The sequence below is a fragment of the Chenopodium album genome, chromosome 23 (genome assembly GCF_948465745.1).
Source record: "Chenopodium album chromosome 23, dcCheAlbu1.1, whole genome shotgun sequence".
Lineage (NCBI taxonomy): Eukaryota > Viridiplantae > Streptophyta > Magnoliopsida > Caryophyllales > Amaranthaceae > Chenopodium > Chenopodium album.
The window spans coordinates 25,371,518-25,391,939 of NC_137856.1; the positions used below are offsets into that span (position 1 = coordinate 25,371,518).

Sequence of the window (20,422 nt, forward strand, 5' to 3'; positions counted from 1 at the left end):
CCTGAAACGCGAGTCACCTTGAGTTCGGTGATGGGGTTAACCAGCCCGAAAACCATGAGGTTGGCCGGAACTGTTAATGGTTGCTCCGTGGTGGTGATGATTGACCCCGGAGCAACACATCATTTCATATCCTCCACTGCCGCGTCGCACTTGCAGATTAAACCGATTTATGCTAAGAATTTTGGGGTAACTTTGGGAACAGGGGAGTTTGTAAGGGTGTTGTGCTGGACCTCCAGGGGGTGACAATAGTGGAGGATTTCCTCGTGTTACCTCTGGGAAACTCGGACATTATTTTGGGAATAAAGTGGCTGGAAAAATTGGGAAACACCACCACGAATTGGAAAACTCATACTCTTAAGTTCCAATTGGGTGGTAATACAGTGACCTTGAAGGGGGAACCTCAGCTTGGTAGAACGGGAATTTCTCTAAAAGCCATGCTCAAGAATTTACAGAAAGAAGGGCAGGGGTTCATACTTGAGTTCAATCGAATGGAGTGGGTGGAGGATGATGCTTAACCTTCACTACCAGCAACGTTTCAGCCCTTGGTGAAGGAGTTTCAGCAAGTTTTCAATATGCCACAAGGGTTGCCCCCGCAACGACAAATTGAGCATGCTATTGTTCTCCGCAATGGTGCTAACCCCATCAGCATTAGACCCTACAGATACCCTCAATCACAGAAAGATGAAATTGAAAAATTGGTTTCTGATATGCTGAGTGCTGGAATTATTCAATCTTCATTAAGTGCTTATTCGAGTCCTGTGCTTTTGGTGAGAAAAAAAGACGGTTCCTGGAGGTTCTGTGTTGATTACAGAGCTCTTAATAAGGAGATAATACCAGATAAATTTCCAATTCCCGTAATCGATGAATTACTTGATTAATTGGGTGGTGCGGCCATTTTTACAAAACTTGACCTGAAATCTGGTTATCACCAGATACGAGTGAAGGCAGAAGACGTGCATAAGACTGCTTTCCGCACGCATGATGGCCATTACGAGTTTTTGGTTCTACCCTTTGGGCTAACCAACACTCCAGCTACGTTCCAGTCACTTATGAACGAAATATTCAAGCCGTTCCTTCGCAATTTTGTCCTCGTTTTCTTCGATGACATCTTAGTGTACAGCCCTTGTGAAGGATCCCACTTGGACCACCTGAGACAAGTGCTAGAAACCTTGGCCACACATCAATTGTATGCTAACTACAAGAAGTGTGAGATTGGCAAAACACGAGTGGCATATCTTGGGCATGTAATTTCTGCTGCAGGGGTTGAGGTGGATGCCACTAAAATTCAAGCTATGGTGGATTGGCCTCCACCCTCGAACCTGAGAGAGCTTAGGGGTTTTCTTGGTCTCACGGGCTATTATCGGAAATTCATTCAAGGTTATGCCCTTATAGCTCGACCTCTCACTGACCAACTTCGCAAGGATAGTTTCGGGTGGACAGAAGAAGCAACTATAGCCTTCAATTCTCTCAAGAAAGCTATGGTCAATGCACCTATCCTTGCTGCCCCTGATTTTTCTCTCCCTTTTGTGCTGGAAACTGATGCATCAGGACACGGTTTGGGTGCTGTACTCCTTCAGGCTGGCCATCCGATAGCTTATTTCAGCAAGATTATAGGTGTACGTAGCAGGAACAAGCATATATATGAAAAAGAGTTGATGGCGATTGTCCTTGCCATTGAAAAGTGGAGGCATTACTTGCTTGGTCGCCACTTTGTGGTGAGGACTAACCAAAGGAGTCTCAAATTTCTCCTAGAACAAAGAGAAGTGGGTCAGGCATATCAGAAATGGGTTAGCAAACTTTTGGGTTACTCATTCGAAATTCACTATAAGTCGGGCCTTACAAATAAATGGGCAGATGCTTTGTCTCATCAATTTTCACCAGAGGTGGAGTGCTTGACCTTGGTGACTTCGTGTGGTCTTCGTTGGGATTATGTGCAATCTTTTAATCAGAAGGCGGTCCTTCAGAGATTGATCATCTCTCAAATTCAGGCTGGTGAGTCGGTTCCCAAATGGTTTTCTTTGGATAATGGGGTAGTGAAGTATAAAGGCAGGTTGGTGATCCCTAAGCATTGTGAACTTACCAGCAAATTGCTTCGAGAGTACCATGATTCAGTCATTGGGGGATACGCGGGTGACTTAAAGACTTACCAGAGACTAGCTGGGGAATGGTTTTGGTTTGGTATGAGGAAGGATGTCCGGGTTTATGTGCAACATTGTCATGTGTGTCAGCTGAACAAAACTTCAACGCTCACTCCCTTGGGTCTTCTTCAACCTTTGCCTATTCCGGAGAGATTGTGGGAGGATATATCCATGGATTTCGTTGAAGGTCTTCCCAAGTCGTTGGGGTGGGATACCATACTAGTCGTGGTGGATAGGCCGACTAAGTACGGGCATTTTATTCCACTCAAGCACCCTTTCACTACTCAGAGCGTAGACGAAACCTTTGTCAAGGAGGTGGTATGACTTCATGGCATTCCTAGCTCTATTGTCTCGGATAGGGACAAAGTTTTCTTGAGTGTTTTTTGGAAGGAAATCTTTCGATTGCAAGGCACTCAACTCTTGCGCAGCACGGCTTATCACCCGCATGCATACAGACGGGAAAACTGAAGTGGTTAACAAGGGTGTGGAAGCCTATCTGAGATGCTTTGTCAATGGCAAGCCCCACAGTTGGGCAAAATGGCTTTCGTGGGCAGAATATTGGTACAACACGTCCTTTCACGCCGCCACCAATTGCTCTCCTTTCATGGCACTCTATAGACGTGATCCACCCCACTTGGTTAGGTTCTCTGCTAGGAGCACCTCTGTTTCTTCTGTTGAAGAGCAGCTGCAAGAGAGATGCCATGCTTGATGAACTCAAGTACCACTTGGTACAAGCTCAAGTTTATATGAGATTTCATGAGAATAAGGGCAGAAGGGAGGGCTCTTTTCTTGTTAGGGACTTGGTCTATTTAAAGCTTCAGCCTTATAGACAGAAGTTCTTGGTGCGCAGGTCGAATGACAAGCTATCTCCGAGGTTTTATGGGCCATTTCCTGTGGTTCAGCGCATTGGGAGTGTAGCTTACAAGTTACAGTTGCCTCCTCATGCTAAGATCCATCCTGTCTTTCACATTTCTCAGTTGAAGAGGGCCCTTGGACCACATCAAACTCCATCCCAGCTTCCTGCTCACTTCTCAGCTCACATGATCTTGGAGGTAGAACCTGAGGCTGTGCTCAGGGTGAGAAATTCTCAGACTGCCATGGAAGTTCTTATACATTAGAAGGGCTTGCAGGATTTCGAAGCTACTTGGGAATTCTTTGATGAAGTCAATCTAAGGTTTCCTTCCTTCCACCTTGAGGACAAGGTGAATCTTTGGGTGGGAGGTATTGCAAGAGATAATCCGTTTTACCTATGCTAGGAGGAGAGCCAAGAATAACAGTGCTGCGAAAGTATGAAGCTGAGTTGGTCGAAGTTAGTTATGCTGGAGGGCAGAAGAGTAATTCAGATTATAGTTTGTTATTTTGATTCCCTGTGTTAGCTGTAATAATTGAGTTTGTTAGGCTAATTTTGATTATAAATATGATTAAGGGGTTAGGGGGAAGGTATCCAGAAAATATTGTTGAGTTGTTTGGGAGAGAGCCTTCCTCTCGAAAGAGGGCATTTGTGTTGTATTCTTTTCTGGAATTGCAATACAAAATATTTGGGTGGCTAATATCTTCTTTGATTGCTTGAATTATACTCTGTTTTCATACAAAATTCTAGCAATGAGCTCCAACAATCTGCCTTGTCTGTGCACCTAAGACCGGGCACGCAAGAAAGCCAGGAGCGAGCATTCCTATAAGAGGAGCGGGCGCTCCTATATTTTGGAGCAGGCGATTCTGGAAGCCAATTTTGACAGATTCTACGATGTAATTTTTGGGTGTAATAATACGACCCTTAGCTTAAGTTTTTGGGAGCTTCTTCCCTTTAGTCTTCTTAGGCCCTTAGTTTCTTGGCACTCTCATTAATAAGCTTAGATCTTCTCAAAACTCAATCATTTGCAAGAATTAATTGAAGTTTGTTCTCTTGAATTCAACACTTTCTCAACTTTGAAGCTTCATTAGTAATCTTTTTCCTCTATCTCTTTGTTCTTTAATTTCTGTTTTTATTTAATTTGAATTGTCAATTTATCTCTTAACCTTGATTATTTGTTGTTGCATGCTCAATCTACTTTGTTCTTACTACTTTCTTCAACTTGTTAGATTAATGTTGAACTTAGATATTGTTGTTAGAATGTTCTTCACCGTGTTTAGTGAGTAGTTAATTAGCTAGGGGTTGGGTGCCACCCAAGCCATGGGTTGATTGATATTTGTGATTGCATGTTCATTTTGGGTTGATGATTGATTATTAAAGAACTGGTTAATTACATGTGTAATTGGATGGCCACTTATTGCTCATGTATTCACTTCTATGCTTGCATTGAAAGATGAGGTTTATTTGTGAGCCTTTTCTGGTATGATTATGCTAAATTCCTCTTGATTACGGTTCGTTGTTTGGATGACGTAGTAGTCTTAATTGCAATAATTAGGTGAGAAATCTCAATTACTTGTGCCTTAATGCTTTCTTGGACCGAACGAAAGACAACCCGGAGTTAGTAGTCTACTTTCTATCGTTAAGACTTGGTTTGCCTATCTTGTTAGTTGAGTTTGGTTTAGGAATGCTTAGTGTTGTGGCTTCGAAAGAAGGCAATGTTGAGTGCCCTTTCTATCATCCAATTTGTGATCATGCTTGCCTATTGTTTTGATCCATTGGTTTGGTTGGCGTCGATTCCCATTTCCCCCCTAGTGTTTGTCTCCATAGTAGTTATTTAATCAAAACCCCTTATTTGGGACCGAACTAGCTTACAACCGTTTCATACTCTTAATGTTCTTTACCCATTCCCTGTGGATACAATCCTTTACTTGCCCTAAACTTGTCTTAGGTTGGTTTAGGTAGAAATAATGTTTGGCTTGAGGGTGATTGTCCGACGACCGATTCATCCCTCTACCACCTGCAGGCGAAGGAAAGGTAAGACTCGAAAAATTCGATGGTGCAGATTTCGGGTTTTAGAAGATGCAGATCGAAGATTATTTATGCCTGAAAAAGCTTTATGAACCTCTCTCGAGGGTATGAATGATGAAGATAGGTTTCTTCCACATAGACAAGCCCATAGAGTTTGTTGGCTAACATTATCACGCAATGTTGCTTTTAATATAGCAAAGGAAAATACCACGACATGTTTGATGAAAGCTCTCTCTAGTATGTATGAGAAGCCATTGGCTTCTAATAAAGTTCATTTAATGAGGCGGTTATTCAATTTGCGGATGATAGACGGGGGGTTAGTAGCTCAACATCTTAATGAACTCAATTCAATCACAACCCAATTGGTTCGGTCAAAATACATTTTGAGGATGAAGTTCGAGCATTGATACTTTTGTCTTCATTACCACATAGCTGGAATGCTACAGTCACAGCTATGAGTAGCTCTTTAGGAAGCAATAAATTGAAATTTGACGATGTTCGTGACCTGGTTTAGAGAGATAAATGGGTGAATCATCAACCTCTTTAGTTTTACACATACAGAGTCAAGAGGAAGAAGATCAACCAAAAGAAACGAACGTGGAAGATCAAGCTATCGAGGTAAATCAGTGCAAGAGAGCACCGAAAAACAAAGAAGTAAAGGCGAAGGCAAATGTTACTTCTACCATAGAAGGAGATGATGCACTGATATGCTCTTTAGAGAGCAAGGAAGAATCTTGGGTGTTAGATTCTAGAGCATCATTCCACGCTACTCTCTAAGAAAGAATTCTTTGAGATGTATGTCCCTGAAAATCCTTAGAAAAGTATACCTTGTAGATGACCAACCTTTTGATATTGTTGGTAAAGGTGTAGTTAAGATTAAGTTAAATGGGTCAATTCAGCTAGGAGCTACATAAGAAAGAACTTGATTTCAATTGGGCAATTGGCCACTGAAGGCTACTGTACAAATTTCCAAGATGACAATTGGAAGATTTCAAAGGGAGCAATGACATTTGCTCATGGTAAAAACAATGGTACTCTTTACATGATATCAGGGGCATGTTGTTCAATTTCAGTGGCAGTAGGAAATGAAAATTCCAAATTGTGAGAAAGGGATGAAGCTAATGTATTCTAAAGGGAAATTCCCCGGTCATGAATCAATTGATATGGATATGTGTAGGGGTGTCAATTCGGTTAAACAGTTCGGGTTTGGGTTGGGTTTATCAGTTTTGGGTTATAACGGGTCGGTTTATAACGGATTGAAATAATAAGCGGGTCGGTTTGGGTCGGTTTTGAAAATTATCGGGTCAGTTCGGTTTGGTTTTTTTAATTGCAGTTTCTATTCGGATCGGGTCCTTATCGGGTCGGGTTCTAGTCGGATCGGGTCATAATCAATTTGGGTTGAAGTGGGTCGGTTTGAAAACGGGTTTAGCCCATTTAATGTGGGTTTCGGTTAAAAACAGTTCGGGTCTTAATCAGGACGGGTCGTAATTGGTTCGGGTCATAATCAGTTTGGGTTTAACTGGGTCGGTTCGAAAATGGGTTTCGGTTCAAAATAGATCGGGTGAAATCGGGTCCAACCATTATTGTTCCGGTTATATTCGGTTTAGATTGAACTTGGTTGGTTTGAAAACGAGTTTACCCAATTTGAAACGGGTTTCTAATCAAAATCATATCGGGTTAAAATTGAGTCGGATGATTATCGAGTCGAATTAGTCAGATAATGGGTAGGAACGAGTCATGTTATAATCAAGTCAAGTCATAAATAAGTTGGGTTTATCGAGTAGTGTGTTGAAACGGATTAGATCATAAACATATTGGGTAACAGGTTGTAAATGACTCAGTCATAACGGGTTACGGGTTTTAAACGGTTTGGTCATAACGGGCTACGAGTCGTAAACGGTTCGGTTACTACGGGTTACGGATTATAACCGATTCGGTCACAACGGGTTACGGGTTGGAACGATTTAGGTTTATCGGATTTTTATCGGGTTTTAACGGTTTTCGGTTTAAAACGGGTCGGGTTACTATCGGGTTTAAACGTAATCGATTTGGGTTGCTTTCAGTTTCAGGTTGTAACGGTTTGGCTTGATAACGGGTTGAGTTAGTAACGGTTTGCCCAAATTCGGTTTAGTTCAGTTTCGGTTTGGAAAAAATTGGGTCGGGTCAGTTTTCGGTTTCCAAAAAACGGGTTTTAAACAGTTCAGTTCCTTTTCGGATCGGTTCGAAACAGTCGGGTTTAACGGTTCGGGTCAGAAACTGACAGCTCTAGATATGTGTGAAGAATGCAACTTGGAAAGCAAAAGAGGGTAAGCTTTCAAACTAGTGGTAGAACCCAAAGAAGGAAAATTTGGAGCTTGTTCACTTTGGGACCAACAACTACTTCATCCATTGGTGGAAAACACTACTTTGTCACTTTCATTGATGATCACTCCCGGAAGGTATGGGTTTACTTCCTAAAACAAAATCCGCAGTGTTTGAAGATTTCAAGCGATGGAAAGCTATATGGTGGAAAATGAAACAGAAGATTAAAAAGTTCAAAACCGACAATGGTGGTGAATATGAACACACTACATTTAAGAAGTTTTGTTATGAGCATGGAATCTAGATGGAGAGAACAATGCCGGGTACACCACAACACATGGTGTAGCTGAGCGTATGAACCGAACATTGACAAAAAGAGCCATAAGCACTCGTATACATTGAGGTTTACCGAAGCACTTCTGGAAGAAGTAGTCAACACAACAGCTTACTTGGTTAACCGAGGACCATCGACTACATTAGACTACAAAAAAAGATATAAATTTGTCTCACTTAAAGGTTTTTGGTTGTGTAGCATATGTGCATATTAGTGATCAAGGCAAGAATAAGCTTGATCCTAAATCTAAGAAATGTACTTTCATTGGCTATGGTAGGGATGAGTTTGGATACAGCATATGGGATGATAAAAATAAAAAGGTGATTCGTACTAGAGATGTGATTTTCAATGAAAGAGTCATGTACAAGGATATACACAAAATTGAAACTAGTGACTAGTGCAGAGTGGGCCAATGTTTGTAGATGAAGATTACAACCCCGATAGTACGGTGAAAGACTCGCTTGTAAGAGAACCTCAACAAGAAGAATCTGTTAGACAGATTTGTACACTATTGAACAGATTCGTACACCACAGTCCAGCATGCCACAACCTTCTATTCCAGCATCAATATTGAGAAGGACTACTCGTCCATATGTACCAAACAGAAAGTACGTGAATGATCTGTTATTTTGACTGATGAAGAGGAACCTGAATGCTATAATGAAGCATGTCAGGTAAGTTTGATAACTTTATGCACATGCTGACCACGTAAGAGATATTGTAATATCATTCTACTACTTATATCGATGATGTTCAAATATGGATGATATAAGATGGCTAAAGGAACAATTGTCAAAGGAATTTGACATGAAGGACTTGGGTCCAGAAAAAAAAGATTATTCTTGGAATGCAAATTACAAAGGATAAGCATAACGGTACTTTGCAATTATCTCAATCATAATACATGAAACGTGTTTTACAAAGTTTTAATATGAGTGATACGAAGCCAGTTAGTACACCCTTGGCAAGTCACTTGTCTAAGGATCAATCTCCTTAAACGGAGGAAGATAAAATTAGGAGTTTGATGTACGCAATGGTTTGTAGAAGGCCGGAAATTGGACATGCAATGGGAGTTGTTAGCAAAAAGTTCATTGGGAAGCAGTGAAGTGGATTTTGAGGTATCTACGAGGTACTACAGAGAAGTGCTTTGGTAAAGGTGATTTAACAGTATAAGGTTATGGTTATATCGATGCAGACTTTGGAGCTGGTTATATATTCACGGTTGGAAATACAACAGTTAGTTAGATGTCGCAACTACAGAAGATTGTTGCTCTATCCACTACAAAGGTTAAATATGTACGGTAACTAAAGCTAGTAAGGAGATGATATGGCTTCAAGGTTGTTAACTGAGTTGCGATTCAAGCAAGAGAATGATGTATTGTATAGTGACGGTCAAAGTGCTGCACTTGGCAAAAAATTCAGCATTTCATTCTAGAACTAAACATATCGGGCTTCGATATCATTTCATAAGAACTCTATTAGAAGATGAAGTGTTGAAACTCAATAACTATTGACAAACTGAAGTTGTGTTCAACTTTAGTTGGCCTACATGAGTAACATAAGATAAATTTGTACCGCATAGAATAAGGTGTGAAGACATAAATAAAAGTCTTCAAGTGGGAGATTGTTAAGATCACCACAATTTAAAATTGGAAAACAAATATAAGACAAATATATGTTATATTGTAAATCGATCCCCACATTCTTATTCAAATGGTGACACGCCTTATAAGGTGTGGTCAGGGGAACATGCAAATTACAAGAGGCTTAGAGTATTCGGATGCACGGCTTATTATCATGTTAAGGATAACAAGCTTGATGAGAGAGCTAAGAAAACAATCGTTTTAGGGTATCCAAAAGGGGTTCAGGTTATCGTCTTTGGAGTATAGAGGATTCTAAATTTGTAATTAACGGGGATGAGACCTTTGATGAAAGACCTATGGTAGCTTTATCGAAAGCTATGGTGCCTAATGATGGTGATGTTAATAACTACAATTAGTGTTACTTAAGATGAGGAGGAAAATGGGCTTGATCATGAGAAGATTCAACCGGTTAATGCACATTTACTACAGCAGCAGCAGCATGATTCTTTGGCATCCACTAAGCCAAAGAGGAATTATAAATTAGTTCAGAAGTTTGGCTTACGGGCAGGTAAACTTGGTACAAGTTATCGAAGACAAGGATAGCGAGAGTTAGTTGGTTTTAATGGAAGAATAAATGCAATATCTTCATAAAAACAAGACATGGGAGGTAGTCCCATTGCCCGTGGGAAAGACTGCTATAGGTTGTAAGTGGGTGTATAAAAGAAAAGAGGATCCTTCTAAGTTAGATAAAATAAGGTATAAGTCTAGGTTAGTGGCCAAGGGATTTGCACATAATGAAGGTGTTGTTTACAATGTGATTTTTTCTTCGGTGGTAAAACATATTTCTATTCAGGTGATGTTGAGTCATGTAGCTGGAACACCTTGTGAAGACAACCTTCTTACACGGTGACTTGGATAAGGAAATCTATATGTATCAAAGGGTAAAGGTACGTCGCTTGAGGAAATCACTTTATAGATTGAAGCAATCTCCTCAATAATGGTCCAAGCAATTTGATTCTTTTATGTTAAAACAAGGATTTTCTAGAAGTATTAACGACTGTTGTGTACACATTCGCAAACTTTGTGGAGGTGATTATATTTATCTTCTATTGTATGTAAACAACATGCTTATTACTTTAAAAAGCACGGTGGAGATAGATAAGTTGAAATTTAAACTTAGTAAAGAGTTCGAAACAAAAGACTTGGGCACTGGAAAGAAAATATTGGGTATGGAGATAAGAAGAGAGATCAAACCGGAAATTGTTCTTGAGCCACAAAGGCTACATTGAGCGGGTTATTGAAAGTTTTGGGATAAAAGGTGCCAAGTCAATGGTGACTGTGCAGGCTCTACATTTTAGGTGGTAAACAATCTCCCACTACAATGGAAGATAAGGTATACATGGATAATTTACCTTATGCTAGTGAAGTTAGCATTTTAATGTACGCCATGGTGTGTACACTTTCAGTAATTTCATAGCGAACCCACATAAATCACATTGGGAAGTAGTGAAATGGATTTCACGATACTTAAAAGGTACCATTGACACGAGTTTATGCTTTGGTGGAGATACATGTCAAATAAGAAGCTTTGTTGACCCGAATTATGCTGGAGATTTAGATAGACGATGATTTACAAGTGGTTATGTGTTTAAAATATATGGTGCTCTGTTAGTTGGTGATCAATGTTACTAGGGGTGTTCAAAAAAACCCGACCCGATTGTCCCGACCCGATTTCCCGATGACCCGGTAAATACCCGATGGGAAATTTGGGGAAAAAGGCTTTTTTTTCGGGACGGGTATCCGACCCGGGAAAAATGCATGTTATCCGAGTCTGGACATGGGCCGCGCTATATGCTAAACGGGTACCCGCTGACCCGGTAAGGTTTTTTTTTTTTTTAAATATATATACAGCTTGCTAGGGTTTTTTCATTTCACTTACCTAGCACTCTAGCAGCCACCTTCTCTCTCCTACATTTCCCCCCTATCTCTCTCCTCCATCTTCTATGTCCTATATCTATTTCTCTCTCTTCGTCCCCCTTCATCTCTATCCCTCTCCTGTCTCTCTTTCTCCGTTCCCATCTCTCTCCGTCACCCTTTCTTCGTCCAGCAAATCGAAGCAACAACCCCAACAAGCCTTTCTTCGTCCAGCAAATCGAAGCAACAACCCCAACAACACCAATTCATAGCAAATCGAAGCAACTTTGTGGTAGGTGTGGTGATGTGCTTGCTTCGGTAAGGTGGGTGGTCAATGGTCATGACTTCTCATGCTCAGATCTACAAAATTGCAAGTTTCCAATATATTAATGGAGTATACTTGTTAATTAGGGAAGAATATGTTTACCCAATTTAATCTGGGTTTAAGTGTTTTACAATTCAATTAGTAGTAAATTAATTTTCCTTGTGTTTGGATTAATTTTTTACTTTTTATGATATGTAAATACAATTATTTGATTACAGAATTAAGGATGAAGATTATTATTGTCTTTGATATGTTTTGCTACTAAATTATTTTCATTTCATGATTTTTTTTATATAAAAAAAAATAATAATAAGATATCTGGGTACCCTATGTCCCGACCCGAATATCTCGGGTACCCGGGTTCCCGAATATCTCGGGTACCCGGAACCCGGGTACCCGAGATATTCGGGTCGGGACATGGGACAAATTAATAAGTACCCGAAACTCCGGGTACCCGAGTTTTCGGGTACCCCGGGTTCGGGTACCCGGATTTGAACACCCCTAAATGTTACAGGCTACAATGGCTCTATCTATAACAGAAGCCTAGTATATTGATACGGTAATTGAATTCCGTTTTTATGTTCATCCGGTGCATGGTGAGTATTGTGCACCCGAGCACACAAAACAATACTCTGCATGTTTAAAAATAAATGCCCCATTTTGATTAGGCAAATATAAGCCCGCAAAACTTTGACCAATAATATCTTTCATTACAAACTATAAAAAGTTGATATTTAGAAACTATACATTGAAATGAATACGACAAGTACCCACATGACTGTACATTTTTCTTATATATTAATAATTAAGATTAGTAAAAAATTACGTGAATGGTACAAAAGGCCAAATTGGGGCATTTATTTTGAAACGGAGAGAGTAATTGTTTTGCTAGTTTATTTTAACTATGACTATGATGGAATAAGGACTTTATTATCCCTCTTATAAGTTTTACTTCCTCCGTATTTTTAATTGCACCATTCGGGAAAGAATTCATAGTGAAAATTTGTTACTTTAATTCCCTTAACCTAACTTTGGTCTCATTTTTTTTTAGCCAACGTTGTCTTAACAAGTGATAATGATGGTTTTAATATTGTTCAAACTACGAAATCCATGTGTTCCCAACAAATTATTAAGCTATAATAGGATTTGCTTTTTAAAGCGTGAGACAAGAGGAGTCCATTTTTGTTCGTAAATATGTCATTAGAGATTTGGGGCACAAATATGGTTAAGCTAATATGCAAGAAAATATGAATCCGTTCCACATAAGCACTTGAATATTTACCACAATTCCAACGAACAAATTGATAGGGATTTTTTTTTTTAGGACTAATTGATAATTGTTGAAAAAGAAACACGATATTATCGAGAAAAAAAAAATCTCAATAAAAACATGAGACTTATAAGAGCTTTACGTGGAAAACCCACCTCTGAACCCCTAAAGGGAAAATCCATGATCCTTAATTATCTCTTATGACATAAAACTTCATCATCAATATGTTTGGGAGTACAATGACAACCACTAAAATTTCAATATTAGACAACACTTATTAACCTCAACAATAGTTTTATTTTTCCCTACATAGACAAAATACAAATTAGTTATTCTCATTTACAACCCTCGGCAAAGTTGGACTGATAGTCCACCTTAAACACAAAAAACCCCTTCGAGAGTTTCTTTCTTATTCTTTTTGTTCTTTTTATTCACAACTATAATAACTACTTCCTCCATTCTTTTATTATTGCACCACTTGTCTTTTTAGAAAGTTTTACAAACATTTCACCATTTCCTCTTTAGGAAAAAAATTATGTGTGTTCACACTACAAATATCCAACATACCCTTACTTTTTCACACTTACTTTTTAGTTTATCAATATGTCACATGGGCAAATTTGTATTTATACCTTTCTCTCTTTTACTTTTTTCCACTACCTAAATATTTGTACCCAACCCCCATGGTGCAATAATAAAAAAACAGAGGAAGCATTTAAAATGGAATTGATTAATTGGGATTTGGGGAGATTATTCCCAAAAAAAAAAAAAAAAAAAAAATTGACATAAAATAGCTCACTTAGCAAAAAGCTGCAAGTCCTATGTAAATAAAAAAAGTGTAACAATGAGAGTAGTTTATTACCTGAAGATTAGGGCACGAATGTGTTCTTGAGTAAAATTTTGATGGTAATCAACGGTGCTGCCAACATTTTTTGTATATGCTGTAGTATAATTACATCTGACCCAAGGACCTTTAGTACCCTAAACATGTAAATACTAAAATTTATCAAATCAGATTACAAGAAAGCATAAGAAATTGGCTACTAAGACTATCTATAACTTGTAATTAACCTATTTGACTTTGTACTTTGTATACCTTTTGAATGTGAAGCGCTGCTCGAACTTGTATGTCATCAGCCCAATAGCTTAAGAGCTGGTACATGCTTGACTACAATAACAAGAGGCAAGAAATAGTATTAAAGATCCTTTGCCTCATACAAGAAACTCATGAATGTCAATTGGCAAATGAGCTGTTTGGACTAGTATATGGCTAAGATAAGAACTATTTTTCATTGCTTTGTGGTTAGTTTAAGTCTTAATGGCTTTGAAAAATGAAAAAAAGAACAATGATAAGGTTTTTTACTTGATTTTGATTTAAAACTTGTAATGCAGGTTACATAACCATGATCTGATCTTAGATTGTCATGATCCCAAGTAAAAGTCAACTTTTATTAACTATGTATGAATTTGGAGCTTAATCAGTGAGGACTTGAGCGTTACTCCCTCCGTTTCAGAAATAAATGGCCCATTTTAACTTTTACACTATTCACATACACCACTTGACCTTTGCACCAAAAAAAAAAACATACACCACTTGACCTTCATTTAAGCATTGCGCAACATATCAAATAGTCATGTGGTATTTGTTAGAATTGTCTCAATGTAATTTCCAAATATAAACTTTTTGTTATTATGTTTATTGGTATTTAAAGACAATAAGGGTCAACCCCAAAATGATTTGGGATCGGCACATTAATCTTTATATGGAGCCGTACAATATAAAGAAAGGGACAATAACAAAATAATCAATTGAAAGAGTTTGAAAAAAGGTGAGTAAAGTCTGAAAAGAAAGAGCATCTACAATATAAATCAAAACTAGCAACTACGACAATTGAAATCAATAATATTTAAATTAGGCAAAACCACGATCGTTATAGATTAGACCTGACATTAATGAATATCCTCTTTAACTTCGCTTTTTTAATATAGTCTTCCATGAGGGGGTCTTTTGATTTATTGTAGTTTTAAAATCGAACAAAATTTGATGCAATTCATCACAGGTATAAAATTGACATCTATTGCATCATTGCACAAATCCTCATAAAAAACCAATGTTTCTTACAGAACCAAAACACATAGCCCCCAAAATCTCACAATAAGAGAAATAAAACCTAATATACAAATAGGTTTAACATAAAAATTAAAAAAAAAAAAATTAATAAATAAAAATTTAAAAAAAAAATTTAAAAATAAAAATAAAATAAAAAAAACTCTTTAATGGAGAGGATGGAGGTTTATTATGAGCATGATTTAAAAACTAGTAAAACATTGGTGCTAGGTTGACGGTAACCCCAACAAATCCTTTTAGGGTTTTGAAGGAGCTAGGAAGAAAGACAAGAGAAAGGAGGAGAAAATAACATTGATCTTAGTTTACATTAATTCTCATTTCAAGGATCTCCTATCATAACCAACTGAGTTCATTTGAAATTTGATTTTGAAGATGAAGTTCGAGCTGATACTTTTGAGCTTCATTACCGAATGCAACCGTCATTGCAAAGAAGGAAGTTAAAATTTGACAACGCTCATGATCTAGTTCTTAGTTCTTAGTGAAGAGAGTCGGATGAATCATCCTTCAATTTTACATACATGTCAAGAGGAAGAAATTCAATTAAAAGAAACGAACGTGGAATTTCAATTGCAGTTGCACTAGGAAATGAAATTTCCAAATTGTGACCTAAGACTTGGCTACTAGAGTGAAAAAGGGATAAAACTAATGCATTCTAAAGGGAAACTCCTAGGTTTAGAATCAGTTGATATGGACATGTGTGACGAATGCATACTTAGAAAGCAGAATTAGTGGAAACCAAAGAAGAAAAAGTTCACTTAGATGTTTGGGGACCAACAACTACTTCATACATCGGAAAACACTACTTTTTTCACTTAAACTGATAATCACTCCCGAAAGGTATGTGTTTATTTCTTAAAACAAAAATCCGAAGTGTTTGAAGCTTTCAAGCGATGGAAGAAACATGAACCAGGTCCAAAAATTAAAAAGTACAAAATCGCATAATACACCACATTTAAGAAGTTTTGCTATAAGCATGGTATCAAGATGGAGAGAACCGCCTCGGGTAGTCAATACTCCTAAACATAATGGTAACTGAGCGCATGAATACAAACCGAACGTTGACAGAAAGAGGCGGAAGCATTCGTACGCAGTCATGTTTATAGAAGGCAATCAACATGGAAGCTTCCTCGAATAATCAAGGGCAACCTACTTCATTAGAATACAAAATACCAAAGGAGGTATGGAGCAGAAAAGAGATTAAAGTGTCTCACTCAAAGGAATCTAAGAAATGTACTTTCATGTGCTATGGCATGGATGAATTCGGTTACCACATCGAGGATGATGAATATAAAAAGGTGATCTCGTATTAGAGAAAGAGTCATGTAGAAGGATAGACACAAAACTGAAGCCACCGAGTGCAGACTTTGCATAGTGGGCCCATGTTTGTATATGAAGATTATGTCTTGAAAGACTCAACAACAAGAATTCATTGGATAAATCAGTTGGTACAGTCCAACATGCCACAACCTTGTAGTTGAACTACTCGTCCACATATGCCAACCAAAATATACGTGAATCATCTTAGCCTCTTAGGGAAAATTGAATGCTATTATAGCAGAATGAAGCATGTGAAGCATGTGAAGCATGTCAGACCAGGATGCTAGCAAGTGGGAGCTCGAAATGAAAGTTGAAATGAAATCTTTGATATCAAACCAGAATTAACCGAGTTACCCAAGGGTAAAAAGGCACTTCACAACAAATGGGTATATCGAGTGAAAAAGGAGAACGATTGTTCCAAGAGATACAAAGCTATAATAAACTAACCTAAGGAGGGGTAGTTGGGTAGTAATTACTTTACTAGATTAATAGTCCTTACTATAAATAGAGAGGCATGGGAAAGAAAAGGGTAGGTAGAGGTTTGGAATTTAGAGTGAATCCTTTTGAGAGTTGTGACCTCACGTCACTATTTGAGAGTTATGACCTAAAGTCAATAATAGAGATTGCCATCCTAAATTTTCTAGCTTGTACAAATCATTGCACTTGATTTGAGCTTTTGCCTCCGTATTTTGTGTTAATGGTGTGTGTGATAGTCTAGCAAGCATGACTTATCACAAAAGCTCGATAAGCAGTTAAACAGTTAAAGGGTTCCAAGATATAAGGGAGTTGACTACGATGAGATCTTCATCTTAGCAATTAAATGTGAAGAATGCATTTTTTCATGGAAATTTGGATGAAGAAATGTACATGCATCAACCACAAGGTTTCTTAGAAAATGGGAAAGAAAATATGGTGTTGTATGGCCTAAATCAGGCCCCAAAACAATAGTACAAAAGACTAATAGCTTTATGACCAAGGAAAATTTCCAAAAGTGTAATGGCTACATTAAGAGATACCAATCCAATTATATTATTCTACTACTTTATGTCGGTGATATGAGCAGGTTAGAATATGGAGGATATAAGAAGGTTAAAGCAGCAATTGTCAAAGGAGTTTGACATGAAGGACTTGGTTCCAACAGAAAGATTCTTGAAATCCAAATTACTAGAGAAAAACATAAAAATACTCCCTCCGTTTTTAAATACTTGCTCCATTTCTCCATGCGCGAGTTTTAGGAGAAATTTGAGAAAATATTAAAATATGGAGATAGTGGGGTTAGTAAAAGGTAAATTGGAGGAGAATGAATCTAAAAGTAATAAAATTGGGTCCACTAGTTGAGAAAAATGACTTCAATATTATAAAAGCTTTCCAAATAAGGAATTAGAGCAAATATTTAAAATTGGCCGCAAAAGGAAAGTGGAGCAAGTATTTAAAAACGGAGGAAGTACTTTACAACTATCTCAATCAAATGCATCAAACGTGTTTTACAGAGATTTAATATGAGTGATGCCAACTAGTATACCCTTAGCAAGTCACTTTTGATTATCCAATGGTCAATCTCCTCGGAGGAGGAAGACAGAGATTATATGGCTATAATTCCTTACGCCTCTGGCATTTGAAGTTTAATTTACGCAATGGTTTGTACAAGACTAGATATTAGATATGCAGTGGGTGTTGTTTGCAAGTTTAGGAAAAGTTCATTGGAAGCAGTGAAGTGGATTTTGAGTAGAGTTGTTCATGGGTAGGGACCGCCCGCTAAGCCCACCCAACCCGGCCCGCAAAAAGGGCGGGCTTGGACAACCTTTTTGAAAAAAAATTGGATATTTGGGCGGGCTAGGCCTGTCAACATAAATGGGCGGGTATGGACAAGAAATATGTATCGCGGGCTAGTCCGCCCGGCCCGTTTATTATTATTAATAATAATAATAATAATAATAATAATAATAATAACATTCTTATCTGAATAATTTCATTTAGTTAGTTAGTTAGTTATGACATTCTTTGTGTATTTTTGAAAATAAATACAAAGAGACTATTGAACTATAAGCTTTTATTAGTTACAATTATTCATTTTAATTTTATATTTTATCATTAAAACTTATTAAATAAGTTTTATCTTACATATATTTATAACATATGTCATAATTTCAACCTTTGTTTTTAATTTCTATTACCACTTGTGAACAAAAAATTATAAGACAAATATACCAAAATAATTTTAGCACAAGTAAATAATAAAAAGATTAGTTAGTGTTATAAAAAATAAAACAAAAATTAAGGCCCGTTAGCCCACGGCCAAGCCCGGCCCGTTTAACAAGCGGGCATGGACAAAGTATCAAGCCTGCATAAAAGGGTTCGGGTTTGCTACATAAAACCTGTTGGACAAAAAAAAAGCATAGGCCCAGCCCGCTACCCGTCCAAGCCTTTTTGATGTATCTTTGATAGAGATGTGTTTGTATTTTGGTAAAAGTGACTTTGAACTTGTAATTGCCGTAAAAGCACCACGGGTTATATATTCATGGTTGGAATACAACGATCGGTTGGATGTCACAATTACGGAAGATTGTTCCTCTATCCACTATGTGACAATAATGGAAGCTAATAAACAGTTGGGATTCAGGGAGAATAATGTTTTATATAGTGAAAGTCAAAGCACAAAACATTTGGCAAAGAAATCAGCATTTCACTCTAAAACTAAGCATATCGAACTTTGACATCATTTCATAAGATATCTATTAGAAGATGAAGTATTAAAGGTGGAGAAAATTCAAGGAACTAAGAATACGACATACATTTACAAAGAAGACGACTATTGACAAGTTGTGTTCAACTTTAGTTGGCCTACATTACATACGAGAAAGTTGTGCTGCATGGAGTAAGGTATGACACTAGATTAAAATCAATCTTCAAGAAGGAATAAAGACCATTCTTTGTTTTAGTAAAAGAAAATTATATGATTTATATCATCCTTTGTAAGATTTATAATGAATTGGAGGAAAGCTAATAATATGGGGTAAGTTATTACTTAAAGGAAAATTTGATTTAAATAATCCAACCTTTAACCAATTTATTTTTATTAATCCAACCTTTTGATTATTCTACAAAAATCCAAGCTTTACGCCCCATCTTTTTCTATTAGGCCAAACCGGTCACCAACCTACAACAATAGGTTACCTTGCCACGTGTCATTTTTTTATTTGTCTATTTTTTTTTTCAACCTTTTTTTATTTTCCCTTCCCCTTCCTTCATTTCCTCCATAACTCCCGACCACCAACACCACAGCAGCCAACCTCCCTCAAACCACCACTGGAAGACTCACCACCAGCAATAACGCCTCTATTCCATCACCCTTTCTTCCCTAATTCCTCACCGTCAACCTCCAGTTGCCCACATTTCCCTTTATCTAACCCAAGAAACTCAGAAAAACACTCACCTCCGTCGAAATCCACCCACCTGCGCGAAACCCAGTCGAAACTCGAAACTTAGAAAACACTCACGTCCGTCGAAACGAAACCCAGAAAACCCACCCGCCCACTCTCGAAATTCAAAACCGCTGAAACCCGCCGCCAATTGAGGAGCATCTCTCCAACTATAAGGCAGCCATTAAAATTAAGGCTACCCGTTTCAGCAACGTTCAAACAATGGTGAAGATCGAAAATGTGGGTGGATCTCTGTTTATTATTATCCTGGTCAAATTAATTTCTCAAATATATAAATTGGGGATTGAAAAAGATTAAGGGGGAGAAGAAAAGAGGGGGATGAGAGAGAAAGAGAAAGTGAGTAACTAATTAACTATGGGTTGGTGGAAGAGTGTCGGTTTAGTTTTGTGAGGAAAATGAAAGAAGAGATGGTGACGGGTGGGGAGGGGAGGGGAGGGGGGAGGGCGGCAGAGGGTTTGGAGGGGGAGGGGTGGCAGGGGAAGGAGGAGAGAGAAAGGGGTTTTTTAATTTAATTTTTCCTTTATTTTTTTAGTTACATATGAAGAAAAAAAAAACCCCTTACCTGCTATACAGGTAACTGGTCATTTTAGCCTAATAGAAAAGGATAGGATGTAAAGTTGGGATTATTGTAGAATAATTAAAAGGTTGGATTAATAAAATTAAATCTGTTAAAGGTTGGATTATTTAAATCAAATATTCCTTACTTAAATTCACCCATTAGTTTAGGAAAAACAAAAGCATATATACATGATATGGATCATTGTAATAGTATCCAAAAAAAGTCACAAAAAGTG

At 37.8% G+C, this 20,422-nt stretch overlaps 1 protein-coding gene across 1 annotated transcript in view; it reads right to left on the reverse strand.

Annotated features, from left to right (window-relative positions):
• The window catches only part of LOC145607192 (serine carboxypeptidase-like 10), a 40,601-nt gene that overhangs the window by 10,383 nt on the left and 9,796 nt on the right, over nt 1-20,422 (reverse strand). The window contains exons 10-11 of the mRNA XM_081662929.1: nt 13,840-13,911; nt 13,606-13,724 (exon numbers count right to left, since the gene is read on the reverse strand). Of these exons, the coding sequence (XP_081519055.1) occupies nt 13,606-13,724; nt 13,840-13,911 (191 nt within the window). The remainder of the gene's footprint in view (nt 1-13,605; nt 13,725-13,839; nt 13,912-20,422) is intronic.